Below are 19,276 nucleotides of genomic sequence, written 5' to 3'. Positions count from 1 at the left end.
ATACTTGCAGAGCGTGCACGAGCATGCAATCTTTTCCTCCATGTTAGTTGATGACGTATTCTCTAGTCTTGCTCAATCTCCGTACACCTCGGTCTAGAGGTGTACGAAGATCAGGACCATCGGGTCAAAATCTCGTCTTTATTGGTCAAATCCTATATGGGTAGACACATACGTGCACTCCCAGGTGTACATGGCAATGCATGTAGCGGGCAAATCCCCTTTTCCTCTTTTAGTTCCATAGTTTCTTCTAGAGGGAGAGAGAGAGAGAGAGAGATAGAGAGAGAGTTTCTGTCCTTTTCACACATGCAATTGGTCAGCCAACCTAACTCTTTCTCTCTCTCTCTCTATCTACTATCTATCTCTCTCTCTCTATCTGTGTAGCTATCTCTAGTTAATTCTCTCTCTCTCTATATATATATATATATATATATATATATCACTCTCTATCTCTTTATTTCTCTCTCTCTCTCTCTCTCTCTCTCTCTCTCTCTCTCTCTCTCTCTCTCTCTCTCTCTCTCTCTCTCTCTCTCTCTCTCTCTCTCTCTCTCTCTCTCTCTCTCTCTACGTACCCTATCTCTCATTCTTTCTCTCTCGATCTCGCTCTCGCTATCTCCCTTTCTCTCTCTCTCGATCTCGCTCTCGCTATCTCTCTTTCTCTCTCTATTTTCCTATTTCCCTATCTCTATCTCATCTCTCTCTCTCTCTCTCTCTCTCTCTCTCTCTCTCTCTCTCTCTCTCTCTCTCTCTCTCTCTCTCTCTCTCTCTCTCGGGAAAAACTTGCTCTTTATATTACAATAATTTACAATCTGCTCTCACACTAGCAGCTTTTGTATGATCCATACTACTTTGTCTCTGAAGGCTTGATCTATTAAAGAAAGAGCATCTTCCATCATCCTATCTCTAATGACAAACATGGGAACTGTATGATTGACACTCTGGCCCCGATCAAATGTACATTGATTTCTCATATTCCATACAAACCATAAGAACCATACTCTGAAGGACTGTAGTGCAAACTCAAGTGCTCGATCTTCTGGAATTTGGAGCTTGAAAAAGGTCATCTGATACCTAGATATGGAGATCCCCCAAGCATCATACCACATCCATTTTTCCCACTTCCACCATTCCATAACAGGCTTGCATGACCAGAATATATGTCTAGTGGTTTCAGGACAAGAGCATCTGATGCATTTGCCAGAGGTAATACCCTTTTTCTTTAGATTCATGGCAGTGGCTAATACACCTGTGAGAGCTCTCCACAAAAAAAGCCTGAGTTTAAACTGGTTAGGAATCAACCATACATCTGCAAGAGTTTTTTGCCACCAATATGCATCCTGATGAAGGGACCATTGTGAATTACATCTCAAAAAAATATTTGGTATGGGTAACAGCAAAGCATAAAAGATAGAGGTGTTAGCGGTCCACCAATTAACTGCCTGATTAAGAATGTTCCAATCCCGATGTCGTTCTTCCAGATTGAGAGCATCTCTAAGAGGCAAGTAGTGAATCTGAGCACAAAGTTGGTGCCAAGGTATTCTGAAACCAAACCCTAGTCTATATTGTCGTTTGGAAACCAAGAAGAGTTTCAAGTCGAGGTTAGAATCAACCATCTGCTGAATTTGATTGAGACCTTTTCTGTGCATCGACAGTGCAACCTTACCCAAAAACCTAGCTGGTGGGGTTTTAAAAACAAAGCTCCAGAACAAGCTCTCCCCCCCCCAATGAGTTCCCTGTATACCTCGCCCTACCTTGCCATACCAAAGCAGAGCATATCCTCTTCAAAGAAGATATTAGCATACTTGACACGTCATATCTTATTTTAAGAGGAGCAGCTGAGAAAAATTTATCCCAGGCTGACATATTCCAGATTCCATGGAAGTAAACAACTGACTTGTCAACCAGCTTCCACAAGCATAAAGCCCAGACGGTATCCGAAGCTAGCATATGCTTGATAAGGGAGGCCCTCCTGGCCTGAGCATGGATCTGTAGATTCAATATGTTTAAGCCTCCCTGAGAGTATGGTACTGCAATTTTGCTCCAAGCAACCAAATCATTGGAAGATCGAGAGGAGTTCCACAAAAACTTAGCCAAGACTGAGATGCATTTCTGAAGCATTTTATCAGACCAGTTGATCAAGGGCAAGTAAAATAGCAAATAAGGCATGAGAATACTCTGAACAATTCTGAGCCTGACATGTAAAGGCCATTCATCACAGTGCCAAGAAGCAATTTTAACCAACACTCTCTCCAGAACCCACTGTTGCAAGTGTTTCTGAGAGACCATGACCCCAATTGGGTATCCAAGGTGTGTAAAAGCATGACCCTTAGGAATTCTTTTCCCGGACCAAATGAGAGAGTCAAATTCCCTTGCAGATATGTCATTCAAAGAATATTTACATAGATTCAGTGTAAGACCAGCCGCAAGAGCATACATATCTAGGGTTTTCATACATCTGTGAATATTCATGTTGTGGGCCTTCAAAAATAGAAAGGTGTCATCTGCAAACCCTTTGCCCAGGATATCTTTACCTCCTAATTTGAGGGTTTGCAAATAGCCATGTTGTGCTAATTGATCCAGGTATGCATACAGGGAGTGGGAGGCCACAACAAAAAAAAGGGGGCTAACAAGACATCCTTATCTTACCGATCTGGAAATGTATATTTTGTCCGAGAGTCTACCATTAATGCTCAATCTAGAGTAAGCATGTTCACCAAGCAGAGCGATACACCTGCTGATCCGAGGGCCAAACCCCATACCTTGCATGGTTTGTTGCACAAAGTCCCACTGCACTGTGTCAAATGCCTTGGCAAAATCTATCTGAAACATTACCATGTCTTGTTGTGAAGATAAGGCATGCTCTATGCCTAGCTAAACCGTCTTAATGTTATTAAATATTGACCTCCCTCCAATGAAACCTGTTTGAGCTGGGTGAATGTGTTTTTTGAGTTCGGGACCAATCTTGAGAGCAATGGATTTTGCGAGTATTTTATACAGTATCCTCATCATGGTGATAGGTCGCCAGTCCGTTAGGGTTTTAGTGAAGGTTGTTTTGGGGATGAGTTTGATGATGCCCTGTTTGAGTGCAGGATCCATGTTTTGGGAGATCCACACAGCATTAATAAGTGGAACCACAATCGCCTTCAATACATCCCAATATGCCATCATAAATTTCTTGGACAATCCACATAATCCAAGGGTTTTATCATTAGGAAGCTTTTTCAAAGCAAAAAACAATTCTGACTCCTCAAAGGGTTGTTCTAGTCTAGCTGCTGTAGATCTCTCCACACATGGTTTGACTACATTGAGTAGAGTTTCGGTAGCTAAGTTTCTGTCAGGAGATTAGAGAGGCGGAACATTCAGCAATTCATTAAAGTGGCGTGTGGCTATATCAAAAATTTATTTTATCTTGGTTAGTGGAGGCCCATCCCCATGGTGGAGTACTGTGATCTGTTGTCTGGCTTTATTATGCTTTAATTTCTTGTAGAATCCCTTGGATGAATCTGTACAATCTGCCAAAACCCATTGCCTGCACAAGATCCTAGGCCTGGCTTTTCTTGCCTGATTCTATTCCTCAGCAAATATTACATCTCTGGCTGTCCTTAGTGCATCCAAATCGGCTGGACACAATGCGGTTATGCCATCTTTATGCAACAACCATTTAGCTGATGCTTGAGCGCCAATCACCGCCTGTTTGGATTGTCTGGCTACTTGTTTACCCACAGTCCAAATACATGATTGCAATCGAGCCACCACATGAAGCCATATTAACAGAGGGTTATCATGCAACTGGTGAGCATTGGCAACAGTAACGTGAACTTGTGCTTTAAAGTTTGGATGATTCAGTATTGAGTTGTTGATCATTAAAGGTTTGGAGTACCCAAACTCATTTGAAGGAGACTGCTCCAGATTGGAGAGGGTAAGAACTAGGGGAGAATGATCCGAAAGTGTTGTTGCAACATCCACAAACATGTCATCATTATTAGGTAGCCAATCAACCCCAATGTAGTAAATTCTGTCCAGTCTTGACCAAGAGGCATCATGAGAAAGAGAGTGAAAGGTAAAACCAGTAGAAAATCGAGAAGCCGATGTCCAAGCATCCTTAAGATGAGCTTGGGCTTGAAGGTGTGTCCAGGAAGGTGTCTCTGATATCGGCATGATAGAGCCCAAGGAGGTAGTGTGGGAACTTTGTTGTACCATATTAAAGTCCCCCCCAATAATGCATTGAGTCCAAGTGAGATCTCCTAGCCATTGCCAGAGAGGGATCCTTTTATTGGAAAGATTATCTGCATAACTATTGACCAGCTGTATGTGACCAAATTCTGAGTGTATATGGAAAATCGAGCATCTGCCTAATTCATGGTCAAGGATCCATTGGGGCTTGAGAGAATATCGAATGTAAGTAAGGGTACCCGAGTACTGGCCTTTTTTACCACCATAAAACACTGTATATCCTTTATAGTGCATACAGTCTCCAGCTCTATGGTGCAGCTTATGTTCTTGCACCATACAAACATCCAACTTTGAGCTAAGCAGCCAATTTTGAAAAGAAAACAGCCTTGTGGGATGGCTTAATCCCTTAACATTAAAGGACGCTATCTTCATGAGGGAAGAGGGATACTGAGAACTAGCTAGGTATCTTCATCACTTTCGTCAGTCATGTGCACCTCCAGATTAATAGGCGGGGATTCTTTGGGTTTGGGTATGGAGTGTTGCGCTATCACCAAGTCGATAGCAGCTAGGGTGTCTGGGGATGGAACATCTTGCAACACATCAAAAACATTGGGGGAGGTGTACCCGGTGATACCTGGCTTAGCCCTGAAAGTTCGTTTGGAGAGTTGAAATCCATCAGCATCTACTGGTCTTTTCCCCTTGTCGATAGGGCGGGGGTTTTTAGAAGAGCTGGCCAAGTTCCCTACATGCGATTTTGTGGAGAAGATTGTTGAGCGGCTTTGGGATGTCCCGGTGGAGCAGATTTCAGAGCTGTTTTGTAGTGTCCAGGGGGGCAAGCATAGATAGGGGTGTCAGGTGGGGAGGAGGAAGGAGCCTGCGCCTTATCCCCTATTTGATAGCTCATTTTGCCAAATATTTGCTCCATGGGAACCATATGTTTACTACCTGTGTAAGAAGGAATCAGTTCTGCTGAGCCTTTGGCCAATGTAGGACAGTTTTTTGAGAAGTGTCCCAAAAGACCGCAATGGAAACATGATCTAGCTAAGTTCCCCCATTTTAGGTAGATAACCAATCTGCCAATAGATTCCAATTCGATTTCCAATGTCTGGGGCATGCTCTGGTTCGTTTGCCACATCACACATGCTCGATTTCTATTAGGATAGTTGATAGTGGGAGCAAACAGTACTTTGCCTAAAGATGCAGCCAAATTATTGATAGTAGGCCATAAAAATGCCAGCAAATTCAACCCAAACCGGGCATTTGGAAAGCAAATCCTCCTTAAGCTGTTTCACTGGTTGCCAAGGAAAGACATGTACCACTTGGCCACATAAGATGATGGTCGAGCTGTTTCTGAAGGATTGTTGATCTTCTACCTTGAAGAAAAGGACTTCGTATAGCCCTGAGCCATTGTAAAATACCTTGTCCACATCAACCCTCCTAAACCCTTGATCCAAGTGACCAGCTATCTCATTCAAAGCAGGTAATTTCCCCGTGAAGTACAAGACGATAGCCCGAGTTGAGAAGACAGACACCTGGCTGAGCACTACATTTGCAGGCAAGCTTACTTTGTGTTGACCCTGTACTTCAGGATCCGTTGTAAGGGTATCCTGGATGCTAAGGGTAAGAGTTTCTTTGTCTAGAATCGTTTCTGACACAGCAGAGGATGTTGCTACTTCACGAGGGTTAAGTAAGAATGCTGAAGGAAGTGCCATGGATGCTCTCCTTGTCACTCTCTCTATCTCTGTGCTGTCGTTTTTGACTGCGCTATTGTATTTGACTGCCTCGCAAGCTCTGTGGAGATTCATTAGTCTCAGGAGACCATCGCGTGCCTGTTGTATTGGACTCCGCTCCTGAGCTGGCTCTAATTGCTTCAAAGATGCCAATGCCTACATGGCTAGCACACAGAGCTGTAGCAGAACCCGCTTTCTTCTTCTTCTTCTTCTTCTCTCTCTCTCTCTCTCTCTCTCTCTCTCTCTCTCTCTCTCTCTCTCTCTCTCTCTATCTCTCTCTCTCTCTCTCTCTCTCACACACACACACACACACAGAGTCAGAACCGGGCAGAACCCTAGCTTTTTCCCTCTCTCTTCCCCCCCCCCCCCCCCCCCCCCCCTCCCCCCCAGCCCCCCCCCCCCCCCGGGTGAGGGGCTGCCCTGTGGGGGGCATTAAGCTTTAGCTTACCCCCCACCCGACTCAAGGCCTGGTTTGCTGCACGACTCTTGACACCCATGCCCTGCTCGATTCCGCTTGGCCCTGTTCGACTTGGCGGCTCCTGCACGGCCTGGTTGCTGCACGGTTCTGCACGCCCATGCTCTGTTCTCGATCCAGCTTGGCCCTGCTCGATTCGGCGGCTCCTGCACGGCCTGCATCTCCCGTCGGCCCTGCCCCCAGAAATCAACCCGATTCCACCCTGCAGAATCCTCAAAAAAGAGATTGTCCTTACTAAGGTATCCACTTCCTCAAAGAATCAACCTTACTCTGGTTTTCCAATAGGTCTGTGTTTTCGAATCAACAAGAAGGTGAACCTCTTTCAAGCTTTCAAGAGCCCTGAGGTAGGTGACTCTACTGTCAAGAACGTGATTCCTCTGATTTCAATCAAATTTGTTCGGCCTGTCGACCTGAGCTAAGACCTCAAGAATTAGCATTTGAGTTTTTGGGCTTTTGAAGAACATGTTCTCACCAAAGCCTTCAGCAAGCGAGAAGATAGCGACCAACAGTCCCAAAACCTCGGGGAGAGCACGAGGTAGCTTTGCCGCCGTCCTTGCAGCTACGAGCAAGACAGACCGCATCGGAGAATTGCAAGCTGCCCTAGACATGGTCATGGAAGAAAACCACGACCTCAAAGCACGCCTTAACACGCTCAAGGCACGATTTGACTCCATGATCGGTCTCACAACAGACAAGGTGAAGGAAGTCGAAGAAAAGGTCACTCAAGTTCACACGATCGCACTCGCCAAAGTGGAAACTTGTGTGAAGACAGAACTGCGGGAACGCCAGCTCCAAGAAGAGAATGCCCTCAAGCTTCACACTGGAGGGCTACCCCAAGCATGGAATGAGTGCCAACAATATTTCTGCAAGTTAATCGACCTCCTCAACGAAACTCTTAAACCGGTCCATATCAACTACGATCCGGTGGAATGTATCGTCAACAAGTTCAACACCAAGCGCACACCTAGTGGACATGCCATTCTTGAGTTCAAAGACAAAGAGTAGCGGCTCCGATTACTCCATCAATCGCGTCTCCTTAGAGACACCGGATTTTGGATCGCCGAAGAACTCACCCCGACACAAATCAAGCACAAAGGTGAAGAGCTGAAAAAAGTGTGTAAAGCACAAGCCAAAGGCAAGTGGGCAGTATACCGCGGAGGGAAGGCCATCATCTAGGAGTTTCGAACTCCTAAACCGGCCTCTACCCCATAGGAGCCCTCTTAGGCTTTTCTTTTTCTTTTGATGGACCCTCAGTCCCTAACTGATATGTATTGATTGCCCGCACTTAGAAGAAGTGGTTGTAATGCTTTGTTTTTGGTCCCATGGGTCATATCTGACCTCCGTGGACGATAATTCAATCTCTCTCTCTCTCTCTCTCTCTCTCTCTCTCTCTCTCTCTCTCTCTCTCTCTCTCTCTCTCTCTCTCTCTCTCTCTCTCTCTCTCTCTCTCTCTCTCTACTTCCCTATCTCTCTACGTATTGATCGAACACGCGATTGAGCTAGGGAGATCCAGACGCCCATGACTGCGGAGGCCAGACTACACAACATCGATAGAGGCTGCATCAGACGATCCAGGTCACTTTGGCTCAACATGCACAACGCCCGAGCAAACTACTGACCATGGAGGAGATTGATGAGGTCCGCCAGCGACAAATGTTGGATCTCCTATGATCTACCTATCCCAGCTAGCTGTTTTAGCTGCTTACACCACACCCAGCAGTTTAGGATTCCATAATATTTTATTTTGTCATTTTTGTCATCTTGTTATTTTGACTTTGTATCAGTCTACCACATTGTAACTTTCTGGTCTCATAGGTCACTTTGGCCTTTTGAAGAGTTAATATAACATTTCATTTCATTTCTTTCTTTAATTTTAATTTTTTACGCAAACCATATCTCTCTCTCTCTCTCTCTCTCTCTCTCTCTCTCTCTCTCTCTCTCTCTCTCTCTAGTTTTAATTTTCTACACGCACACACACTTCTCTCTCTCTCTCTCTCTCTCTCTCTCTCTCTCTCTCTCTCTCTCTCTCTCTCTCCCTCCTTCCTTAATTTCCTACACGCGCACACACTTCTCTCTTTCCCTCTCTCTCTCTTTAATTTTCTACACGCACACACACTTCTCTCTCTCTCTCTCTCTCTCTCTCTCTCTCTCTCTCTCTCTCTCTCTCTCTCTCTCCTACACAAACACACACACACACCTCTCTCTCTCTCCTACATACACACACACACACAACGCTCTCTCTCTCTCTCTCTCTCTCTCTCTCTCTCTCTCTCTCTCTCTCTCTCTCTCTCTCTCTCTCTCTCTCTCTTTCCTACACACACGATGTGGAGAGAGAGAGAGAGAGGTTGGGAAGGGGGGGGGGGGAAGGGGGCCATAATACCTGCTACGCAGGTTTTGGCCAAGATCTGAGAACGCGCGCGTTCAGGGCGAAAATGGCCCCTGCACGCGGGTTCGCCTTTTTTTCCCCCAAATTTTTAGCGTCGATATGTCCGTCGATAAGCGCGTCGATATACGCGTAGAAAATTTTATCTTTCTACGTGTATTTTCACGTGCATATCGACGCAATTATCGACGTGCATATCGATGGCACGTAAGAACGTCGATATGGACGTGAAAAGGTACGGGCGTCGATATACCGGGCGTCGATATCTTTGGGTTATGTTGTAGTGGATGATGATGGAAAGTAAAAGAACGAAGAAGGTACTCGAAGAAGTGGGGACCCAGGTCAAGTCACTTGACCCTGATCAAAGCAAGGAGCAATTGGAACCGGTAGACAAGATGCTTGACAGTTATGGTACTCAGGATGCACTAGGAGAAATATGGACTTTGCATGGGCTTTGTAAGGAATCCTAATTTTAAGGGATTAAGGCTAATGTTGTGTAGGGTTAAGGGGACAAGGGCATTCAAGAAGCTAGTTTTGAGTAGACTTTTCTAGCCTTTTTTTTAGACACATGTAGGATGTGGACCTAAGAGGTCACTTTCTCTCTCTAGCTTTTGGAAAGTGAAGGGAGTAAAGGGGTGTGGCCACATCAGCAAAAACGTGGGTCACTAAGAGCCAAAATTTGACTTTTTTCAAAAAAGTTATTTTTACTTATTTTTGACTTAAAACTCCCTCCCAACATATATACACATCAAAAAATCATTTTTTGACATTTTCTTAAACCTACAAACACTAAAAATCAAAGGGTGGCCACAAGGGCCCACATATGGCCCATCCAGCAGTTTTGGATGGCTCACTACGCGCCCTTGTGGCCACCCCTTTTTTTGCATTATATGGCCTTGTCTGCACCCCAGGATACCAATTTTTTTTTAGATTAAGTGAAAGCAAATCTTTATGCAACATGACAGTACAAATTCCACTTCTTTTCACTCATATGTAATTAGAGCTCCCCCCTCCCCCCCCCTTTCTTTGTGTTCAAAGGTCCGGAGCATTCACTATGTAAAATTTTCCTATATCACGTGCGTTCACTAGAATGGATTAAAAGTACCCTTATAGGCCTTATCTACACATGTTTCTGCAACTTTACAAGAATATAAAATCCCTTCTGTTGAACACATGTGCTATGTTACATATACTTTAGTGAACTCCCCATGTCAACGGCCTCACAAATCCTGTGCACTAAACATTAAACACTAGAAATCGACCAAACAAGGAGCCAATTTTTACTTCCCTGTGTCCACCTAGTGTTCTTTTGAAACATTGCTAATTATATATATTCAACATCCCCAAATGAGGACATCTTCACAAAGTTTATGATCCACTTTAATAAGAATAACCATTAATGATTAAACTGAAATCAAAATATTGCTTCAATTTCTTCAAGGTGGAGTGATTAAGACTTGCGACTTGAATCATCATACAGGCAAATCAAAATATCCATAAAAGTAAACAATATTTCTCAGATCTGTATGAAACTTCAGTAATCTAAATTAAATACTCTCACTCAATGCGACACCATTTAACAAAAAAAACATATTTATATTGCATTTATAGAGGAATCCAGTCTCATGAAAAATAATTACAAATGGAGACAATGTTGTTGCTGTTAGGTTTATCTTACAAGTATTTGTCTTCCTCATCTAGAGATTCATATACACTTGAGTATTTGTGTGTCTATGACACTAGGGAAGATAGTAGTACTATATGGATGGCTTCTATGAGAGCTCCTAGAGAGTCCCTATTGATTCAAGATTCTAAAAAACACCTACTATTCTTATCAAAATCTTTTAACATGGTAGTGAAAGGTTCCTCAAGGAACAAAAATAGAGTGATTTCCATCTCTGCACATGGTTGCTTGCTCATGTCCTCTTAAAACAAGTTGAATCTGTAAGTAAACAAAAGATTATGTGAGCACAAAGTTATAAAGTACAAAATGATATCATTCCAATTATCTAATGACAATTATACGAAGAATAAATTACAAGAAAAATCTTTGACGACTCTCCATAGATAACACAACTTACTTACATTGTGAGACTCAAATCACATGCTACACAACTATAGATGGCGCACCAAAGCCATCAACAAAATAGCACCACCCAGTGTTATGAGGTGTGAAGCCTAAACACCAAAATCCATAAAGAGGTTAATTATCTCCAGCATGATAAACTTAAAGATGGAGATGATGTTAAGCTCTGAATGTAAGCTACAAGGTTAGTTTTCTTACCATTCTATCTTTATGTTGGAGATGAACCCTTGCAATGCCCACGCGATATTCACACCTCCTATTGTTGTGGTATGCAACTCATGTGAGCTCATACTTTTGCCACCTTCGGAAGTAGAGGTTTCCATGTAGTGTAAGTGAATCACTACAAGAGGCTATTCATATTAGCGACGCTCACACAGCGACGCTCAAAAAAAAAATCCCGATGTCGCTATGAGTGTCGCTATGAGCGTCGCAAATTTCTTTGTAAATTTTCGACGCTCATAGCGACGCTTATAGCGACGCCAACTGGGCTAAAAAAATAACAGAGAGCGCCCAAAAACTCAGATCTCAGATCTAAGTTTTTCGACGCCCTCAAGCAAGGAGCAGGTAACGCTCTCCCTCTCTCTCTCTCTCTCTCTCTCTCTCTCTCTCTCTTCTCCACACACACACACACACACACGAGGAGAGGAAGGAGAGCCAGGTATGCTCCTTCCCTCTCCTCACTCTCATGTTCCCTTCCCCTCTTTCTCTCTCCCTCTCTCTCTCTCTCTCTCTCTCTCTCTCTCTCTCACACACACATAGAGAGAGAGAGAGTACAAACATAAACAAAAACGCACACACACATACATAAACAAAGAATGCACACACACATTGAGAGAGGAAAAGAGAGAGAGAGCATGCATAAACAAAAAACACACACATTGAGAGAGGAAAAGAGAGAGAGAACATGCATAAACAAAAAACGCACACATTGAGAGAGGAAAAGAGAGAGAAAACATGCATAAACAAAAAAACGCACACACATTGAGAGAGAAGAGAGAGAAACTAATTTAACGTCGTAGGAAACTAATTAAAATTAAAAGACCTAAAGATCTAGCCGACGAGGAGTTGAACTCAAGACCTATTATTCAAGAGGGAAATGGCATAACCAATCTATCATACTTGGCATGGGTGATAGAAAGGTTATACCATTTATCTCTTTTTACTAGCACACACATCCACACACGCGCACACACACAAGAAGAAGAGAGTTATAACGTCGTAGGAAACTATCCTAAAAGACCTTAAAGATTAGGTTAGATGTAGACTTACGTTAAATTAGATTTAGGTTTATTTTTAATTAGATTTACGTTTATTTACGCTCGATTTAGATTTACGTTATATTAGATTAGATTTAGGTCTCCATAGACTGCGATGCGTGCATGAAGCGGGTGAAGAAAGCCCTCAATGGAATATAGGGTATTGTTGCCTTCACTCATGGTGGGCTCCGTCGATCCAAAAGTACTGGTGAAATGTCTTCAGAAGATAGGGAAGAAGGTGGATCTTCAGGGCGGCAAGAGTCACTACATCCTCGACACAATGACCATCTAGACAACCTCTAGTCATTCAACAGCAACTTCAAAGTTAGTAACAAGAGCAAGAACGGTCTAAAGGGCCAATTGATGTCGTCAGATGTGGATGGAGATGAGGCAGCGTCACCACCGGAAGTTAACTCTCACATCTTTAGTGATGAGAATGCCAACTCTTGCCGAGTTATGTGAAAAATTATGTGTTAAATCAGTTTTAAGGTTCTTATAATCCCTGTTAGTTTAGTTCTTTGTTTTTAATATAACATAATTTACGTTAGATTTAGATTTATGTTATATTAGATTAGACTTAGGTTTATTTAGGTTTACCCACACACACACATACACACACACACAAGAAGAAGAGAGTTTTAACGTCGTAGGAAACTATCCCAAAAGACGTTAAAGATTAGGTTAGATGTAGACTTACGTTAAATTAGATTTAGGTTTATTTTTAGTTAGATTTACGTTTATTTAGATTTACGCTTATTTACGTTAGATCGAGTCCACGCAAGAATTACTTACGGTTTAGGGTTTAGAGTTAGACGAACAGTGAAAAGATCTACTGTGAAAAGATGTTAAGATGCTGTGAAGTGCTACAGCTAGAGAAGAGGCAAAGGGGTTTTGTCCACTACATGCAGTATCATGTAGACGTGGGTCTGTAGATTTCTTGTACCCACAAATATAGGTATTGACCAATAAAGACGAGATTATAACCCGGTGGTTCTGATCTCCGTGCACCTCTAGACCGAGGTGTGCGGGGATTGGACATGACTAGAGAATGTGAAGTAAAGAGAGAGAGAGAGAGAGAGAGAGAGAGAGAGAGAGAGAGAGATAAGACGAAGAATGCCAATAGAATATTAAATTTGTTGTCCAGGTTATAAGATTTTTATCCTCATTATGAGTAGTGACGAGGATATGGTACCGTCCAACCGAAACACCTATCTCTCAACGAGGGTCTTATGTCCTTGTAATCAATGCAAGCATGTTGTGCCACTGACAAGACGTGTTTCTTTGCAGCACGTTCGCGAATTTGGCGAGTTCGATCCATCTATTATAGATCGAGTTGTTGCCAATTATAACTCGTCGGACTCTGACGCTGGCCAACAAGCAGCAATCTTGCAACCCAATAGACGTGTTCGTAGGCGCTTTGGTCAAGCAGCATATGTGAGGCCACAAGATGTAGCCTCTGACAGCTCAGGGGATGATCATGCAGAGCACATTCCCAACGAGGCAATGTTTGAGCCCGAGATTGCTGAAATGATCGAGACGATCATGGATTCAGAAAGGCTTATCTATGATGATATGAAAAGTGAAGCCGATACGCCATTGTATAATGGAGCATGTATGTCTAGATTGAAAGCACTCCTGGTTCTTCTCAACATGCTGGCAAAGTTTGGATGGAGTGACACTAGCGTCACAGCGCTTTTCAGGTGATCTATTACAATTAGTTTACTTTAATAAAACTCTAAATGTATAATGATCTGATAGATTTTTACACAACTGTATCGTATTTTTATGTTGTGTAGATTGCTTAAAGAGCACATACTACCAGCTGACAATGTGATGCCAGATTCCCGAGATGAAGCAAGAAAGATTTTGTGAAACTTGGGGATGGATTACAATTCTATCCACGCTTGTCCTAATGACTGCATTCTTTTCAGAGGGGAATATATAGACATGGAGAAGTGTCCGAAATGTGATTCCGAAAGATATCGAGTAGATCTCCACGGGACAAAAATTCCACAAAAGGTTTTGCGACATTTTCCTCTGCTTCCTCGCATCAAGCATTTCTTCGAATGTAAGTCCATGGCCGCCCTAGCATCATGGCATGAGGAGAATAAATCTTCGGATGGTGTGCTACGAATTCCTGCAGATTGCGCAGCCTGGAAACATATAGATGGAACATGGTCGGATTTTGCCAGGGAAGCTCGAAATTTGCGCTTAGGCCTGGCTATGGATGGCGTAAATCCATTTGGTCAAAGATCAACATCTTACAGTGTATGGCCCGTTATCATCGTCAACTACAACATTCCCCCGTGGTTGACTACGAAGAAGGGGCACCTATGGCTAAGCTTGATTGTGCCAGGGCGATATAAAGTGGGGAATATGGATGTGTATCTTCGTCCACTATTGGAAGAGCTACAACAATTGTGGATTGGCATAGAGGTGGTGGATATGAGCCGACACACAGGACGACCGAATGCTTTGATCAGAGGCATTCTAATGTGGACCATGCATGACTATCCCGGGCTAACAGAATGCTCAGGTGATTTATTGACACTCCTGACTCAGACACTGTAAATCTTGTTTTTTCCCATAGTTGATCTATTATCATGTGTATACATGCAGGGCTTCAAACAAGCGGATACAGAGCATGTGTCACATGTGGACCTAGACTGAATGCACGTAGGGCGCCCTCACTGAAGAAGCAAATCTACGAAGGTCATCAAGCGTATCTTCCAGAGAATCATGTGTTACGCGACGGCTTTTTGGGAAGAGAGCCACCAAGGATGTCTGCACAAGCATGGTTAGAGCAGAAGGAGATGTGCGATGACGGATAGCCTCCAGGGATGAAGAGACTATCTCTATGGTACGAGTTACCATACTGGCCCCGACTCATGATCAATCACTTGCTCGATCCAATGCACATATTCAAGAATGTGGGTAATCTACTATGGGACCATCTGACTGGCAAGAAAGATACTTTGGGAGCCAGAGTTGACCTTAGAAATGTGGATCGTATGGAGCAATATTGGCCGCAAACAGCGTCTGATGGATCGATAAAACTCCCTAAAGCACCATGGATTTTCACAGGAGCCCAAGAACGCAAAGTAAAAGAGACCATTCGATCTTTGCGGACCCCCACTGGCGTAATGCACTTGCTCCGAACGTGTTTTACTAAAGAAGGAAAGCTTACCGATTTGAAGTCACACGATTGGCATAAAATGTGTCAGGTACGTTCATAGTGGACTTTAATATCATTGCATAAAATGTTGACTTTAATATCATTGCTGCACATACTTTATAGTTTATTTTACCGGTTGCCATTGAGGGATGTTTGTCTCTCGACATCCGTAAAACAATCTACAAACTTGCAAAGCTGGTGCAATGGATCTCACAAAAGGAGATCAACGTAGACTCCATACCATTCGCCAAACTAAATGCTGCGAAGCTTGTGTGCATGTTTGAGAAACATTTTCGTACTACCATGCTAACCATTCAGGTGCATCTTCTTGTTCACATAGTTGATGAGGTGGAAATAGCTGGCACAGTTCATTCCAGATGGATGTTCTTCTTAGAACGTTTCATGAAAACGCTTAAGGGATATGTGCGTCAAAAGGCACGTCCGGAGGGTAGCATGGCAGAAGGTTGGTTGGTATCAGAGTCCGTAGTGTACATTGGAGAGTGGCTAGACGGATTTGATAAAGCCCGGGACACGCTATGGCGAACCATAGATGATGAGCGCATATCTGGGATTGTCATGTGCAATCTCGGTGTTGAGAAGAAGATAACGGAAGATCTAGAGGCTAAAATAAACCGATTTTGCATGCTTCACAATCCAGTGATGCAAAAGTGGATTTCACAATATGAGGATGCAAACCAAGAGCGACAAAGGGCACGAATCGAGTGGAGACGGGGAAGACGACCACCGATGCACTATCTGACGGTTCTGGAGAGCCTACCAACCTTCATGAGCTTAAGATGGTTTCACAACCAATTGAAAAGCGCACAACAATGCGGTGACGAAGTGACTGAGGAAGAGTGGGAGTACTCTCGGGGTTGCGCGACCAAGGTAAGTTTGCAATGTACGACTAGCTAGTGACTTTATTTCTAAACGTTTGAACGGCCACTCATAATCTTTGTTCGTTGTAGTATAAGTCATACACAGCAGCATGGTGTAAAAGTCGACATTTTAGGGTGGAACGAATCGACAAAAAGCGTTTTACTCAAGATTGTGGAATCATGGCAAAATTTGAACAGTCTAGTCGACGACGTTCCTCTGATGCAGGTCCTATGGTGGCGGAACTCACTTACTTTGGCACGCTGCAAGAGATTTTGAGGATCGATTACAGAGGATTTTTTGTCGACTTGTTCGACGTGCAATGGTTCAAGATAATCATGGAGGGTCGCAACGCTACTGTGCGTAGAGGAGAGTCTGGTTTTCTTGAGGTGGATTCTACTAAGAAATGGACTGACCTAAGAGACACTTTCGTACTACCAGAGCATTGTGAACAAGTAAGTATGTAAATAGTTAACATCCCCCTTTTACAAGTTATGTGCTTGAAAGCTCTCATGTAAGTTATGTGGCTCTGGCAGGTAATATTTCATCCTACAAAGTCTACATCAAACTGGTGGTACGTCATAGAGGTAGCCCCTCGTAGTGCAAGGACGTATGAAGGCTACCATGTGCCAATCACAACGGCATCAATGGAGGAGATCAGAGAAGATGCTCAATCAGAAGCCGCTGCGGTGGTGCCAGACGAGCATCAAGATGCTACTACTCTATATGGGGTGCATGCAGAGGAGCTACAAAATGAAACAGAGGATATGTGTTTAAACGGAGAGCTCTATATAGATATAGGAAGTTATGCTGAGTTATGCGAGGATGAGATCTCTTAAAGCCACAAATATTGTATTTGAACAATTTTGCTCCGTGTTGTAAAAGCTCTGGCTCTCTAAGAACCTTCCATGGTGTATAACGCTCTTTTCTACTCGCGCTCACATCTTTTGATTGAAAATTATGAGTTTTCGACTTGCCTCTTCTATCACTCAATTCATTGCGTCATTGTATTTATATGCGTCATTACGTCATTGTATTTAATGGTCTTTGCGTCATTGTCTACTCTATTCATTCAATATTAAGTTTAAATATTCGTGTGTTTAATGCAGGTATGGATGATGAGGAGTTTCTTTCTTCTTTGTCACCGCAGCAGAGACAGTGGTACGTGGAGCGTCATCGCTCTGGCGCATCATCGCGCGTTCCTACTCCATCCGCATCTCCCTCTATTTCGGAGCATTCGGCGTGCTCCGAAGCTTTGTCGTCGACGAGACGAGCTTCACACTCGTCTAGACACCGGCGCTCTAGTGGTGGCGGTGGCAGTTGTTGTGGGGATTCCGCCACCGATGCCTCCACACCGCCTCGTGTTCGACGAGGCTCTTTACCCTCCCCTTCTTTGCCCGCCCCCACACCAGCCACAGCATCGCCATCTACGCCACCTTTTGCACGGCTGACTGTTCCTAGCAGCTACACACCTCTACCTACTCCGCCAGGGGCCACCCCACTCGACACTCCTCGCTTCGGGGCCCAGACGCCGGTGGAGACACCTGACGTCCGTACCCCCATCGACACGCCGATAGAGACCCCTGCCGGGACACCCAGGTTCACGCGTCACCGGCCAGAGGGCTTGCCTTACTCCGTCAACTTCAGCGGCGGCATCATCATGGATGATGACGGCAAGAAGGTGATCTCGCGCATGCGTGGTCTTTGCTCTCAGCTGTTTAGACACTACATACTAAACAAATGGAGTGAAGTACCAAGTGATTTAAAAAACAGAGTCATCAGCATACTTCATGATGAGTTTTCCGTTCCAACACGAGATCAGCGCTTCAATGAAGACCTGATGAAGATTCGAATGCGCGAATACTGCAAACACAAGCGTTCCGAAGTGCAAAAAGCAATCAAGCATGGGTGGAACAGGCCAGATTGGCTGGCCAAAGAAGATTGGAAGAATGCGAAGAAAGCAGCGCGCGAGAATCCCGACAAGTGGAAGCAACAAAAGGATGCAGCCAGAGCGCGAGTAAAGGCAGGGAGCTCGCACCACTTGGGGAGCGGTGGATGGGCATCATTTCAGGCCGATTTTGTAAGTGTTTTCGCATTGCTCTTTATGTTCGATAGTTTAGGGTTTATGAGTTTTTTAATTCTAACATAATGAATTCTTTGTATGTTTTGACAGTGGTCGATGACAGGACGTGATCCCACACCGTACGAGCGCGAGTACGCAGGCAAGAAGGGCTTAAACGCCCTGATGGACATTCTCAGTTCTCGCGGCGGCATGGTTAGTATTAGGGTTTACTCTTTTCTATTTTTTGTATTGTTTAATAAATGTCATTATATGTTTATACTTACTGAAAGCTGTCTTATTGTCTTTTTTTGCAGAATCTGACAGATACGCCGCTTGGACGCGATGAGACGTCTAACTAGACGACGTCAGTTTAGCCGTAGCTAGATAGCATTAGTTTAGGGTTTCTCATAGCTTATTTATCATGAGACGGATTTTATACGTCTTTTTGAACCATGTATATTATTACATTTGTCACCGCAGTTCATTTTGCCAATCAATTCTTTATGCCTATGATGTTGTACAATTGTCATTATTACATTTGCCAATCAATTCATTTTGCCTATGATGTGTACAATTGTCAATTTTACGCTTGTCAATTTTGCAAACAATGCGTCTTCTGGGTGACTATTTTGGGTCTATTATCTACCCTTGCACTTTTTTAAAAAAGTGAATCAAGTACAATATGGTTGATGGGTGCCAGGGCATTCAATGTGCTGTCACCAAAAAAAAAATTCTCTCGGGCGTCGCTATAACCGTCGCTATTTATGGCTCTATAGCGTCGCTATGAGCGTCGCTATAGACTTCTGTGTAAACGTCGCTATAACCGTCGCTATGACCGTCGCTATGAGCGTCTCTATATAGCGACGCTTATAGCGACGGTTATAGCGACAGTTATAGCGACGCTCTCGTAGCGACGCTATTAGCGACGGTTTTAGCAACGCCGGGGGTTATAAAAACCCAGTGTATTTCCGTCGCTAACAGCGTCACAAGAGCACACAACCTCTTGTAGTGAATGAAAGTAGGAGTAGAATCTTGTTTCATGTTGTAATGGAAAGGAGAGAAG

At 43.7% G+C, this 19,276-nt stretch overlaps 2 protein-coding genes and 1 pseudogene across 3 annotated transcripts in view; 1 reads left to right on the top strand and 2 right to left on the bottom strand.

Annotated features, from left to right (window-relative positions):
* The window catches only part of LOC147435130 (uncharacterized), a 45,337-nt gene extending 26,616 nt beyond the window's left edge, over positions 1–18,721 (top strand). For both annotated transcript variants that reach the window (XM_086487894.1, XM_086487893.1), the window contains exons 2-4: positions 17,261–18,231; positions 18,325–18,426; positions 18,528–18,721. In XM_086487894.1, the coding sequence (XP_086344020.1) occupies positions 17,263–18,231; positions 18,325–18,426; positions 18,528–18,572 (1,116 nt within the window). In that variant the 5' untranslated portion in view covers positions 17,261–17,262 and the 3' untranslated portion in view covers positions 18,573–18,721. The remainder of the gene's footprint in view (positions 1–17,260; positions 18,232–18,324; positions 18,427–18,527) is intronic.
* On the bottom strand, positions 632–6,209 carry LOC147435131 (uncharacterized; annotated as a pseudogene).
* LOC147435132 (uncharacterized) lies at positions 2,610–4,905 on the bottom strand. Its single transcript, XM_086487892.1, has one exon. The coding sequence runs from the start codon at positions 4,600–4,602 to the stop codon at positions 3,565–3,567; it is 1,038 nt and encodes a 345-aa protein (XP_086344018.1). The 5' UTR covers positions 4,603–4,905; the 3' UTR covers positions 2,610–3,564.
* Positions 18,722–19,276: the final 555 nt, after the last annotated feature.

Source organism: Adiantum capillus-veneris, chromosome 18 (genome assembly GCF_014529385.1).
Source record: "Adiantum capillus-veneris isolate H3 chromosome 18, ASM1452938v2, whole genome shotgun sequence".
Lineage (NCBI taxonomy): Eukaryota > Viridiplantae > Streptophyta > Polypodiopsida > Polypodiales > Pteridaceae > Adiantum > Adiantum capillus-veneris.
The sequence above is the reverse complement of the archived record's forward strand: the minus strand, read 5'-3'. Positions and strand labels throughout refer to the sequence as shown.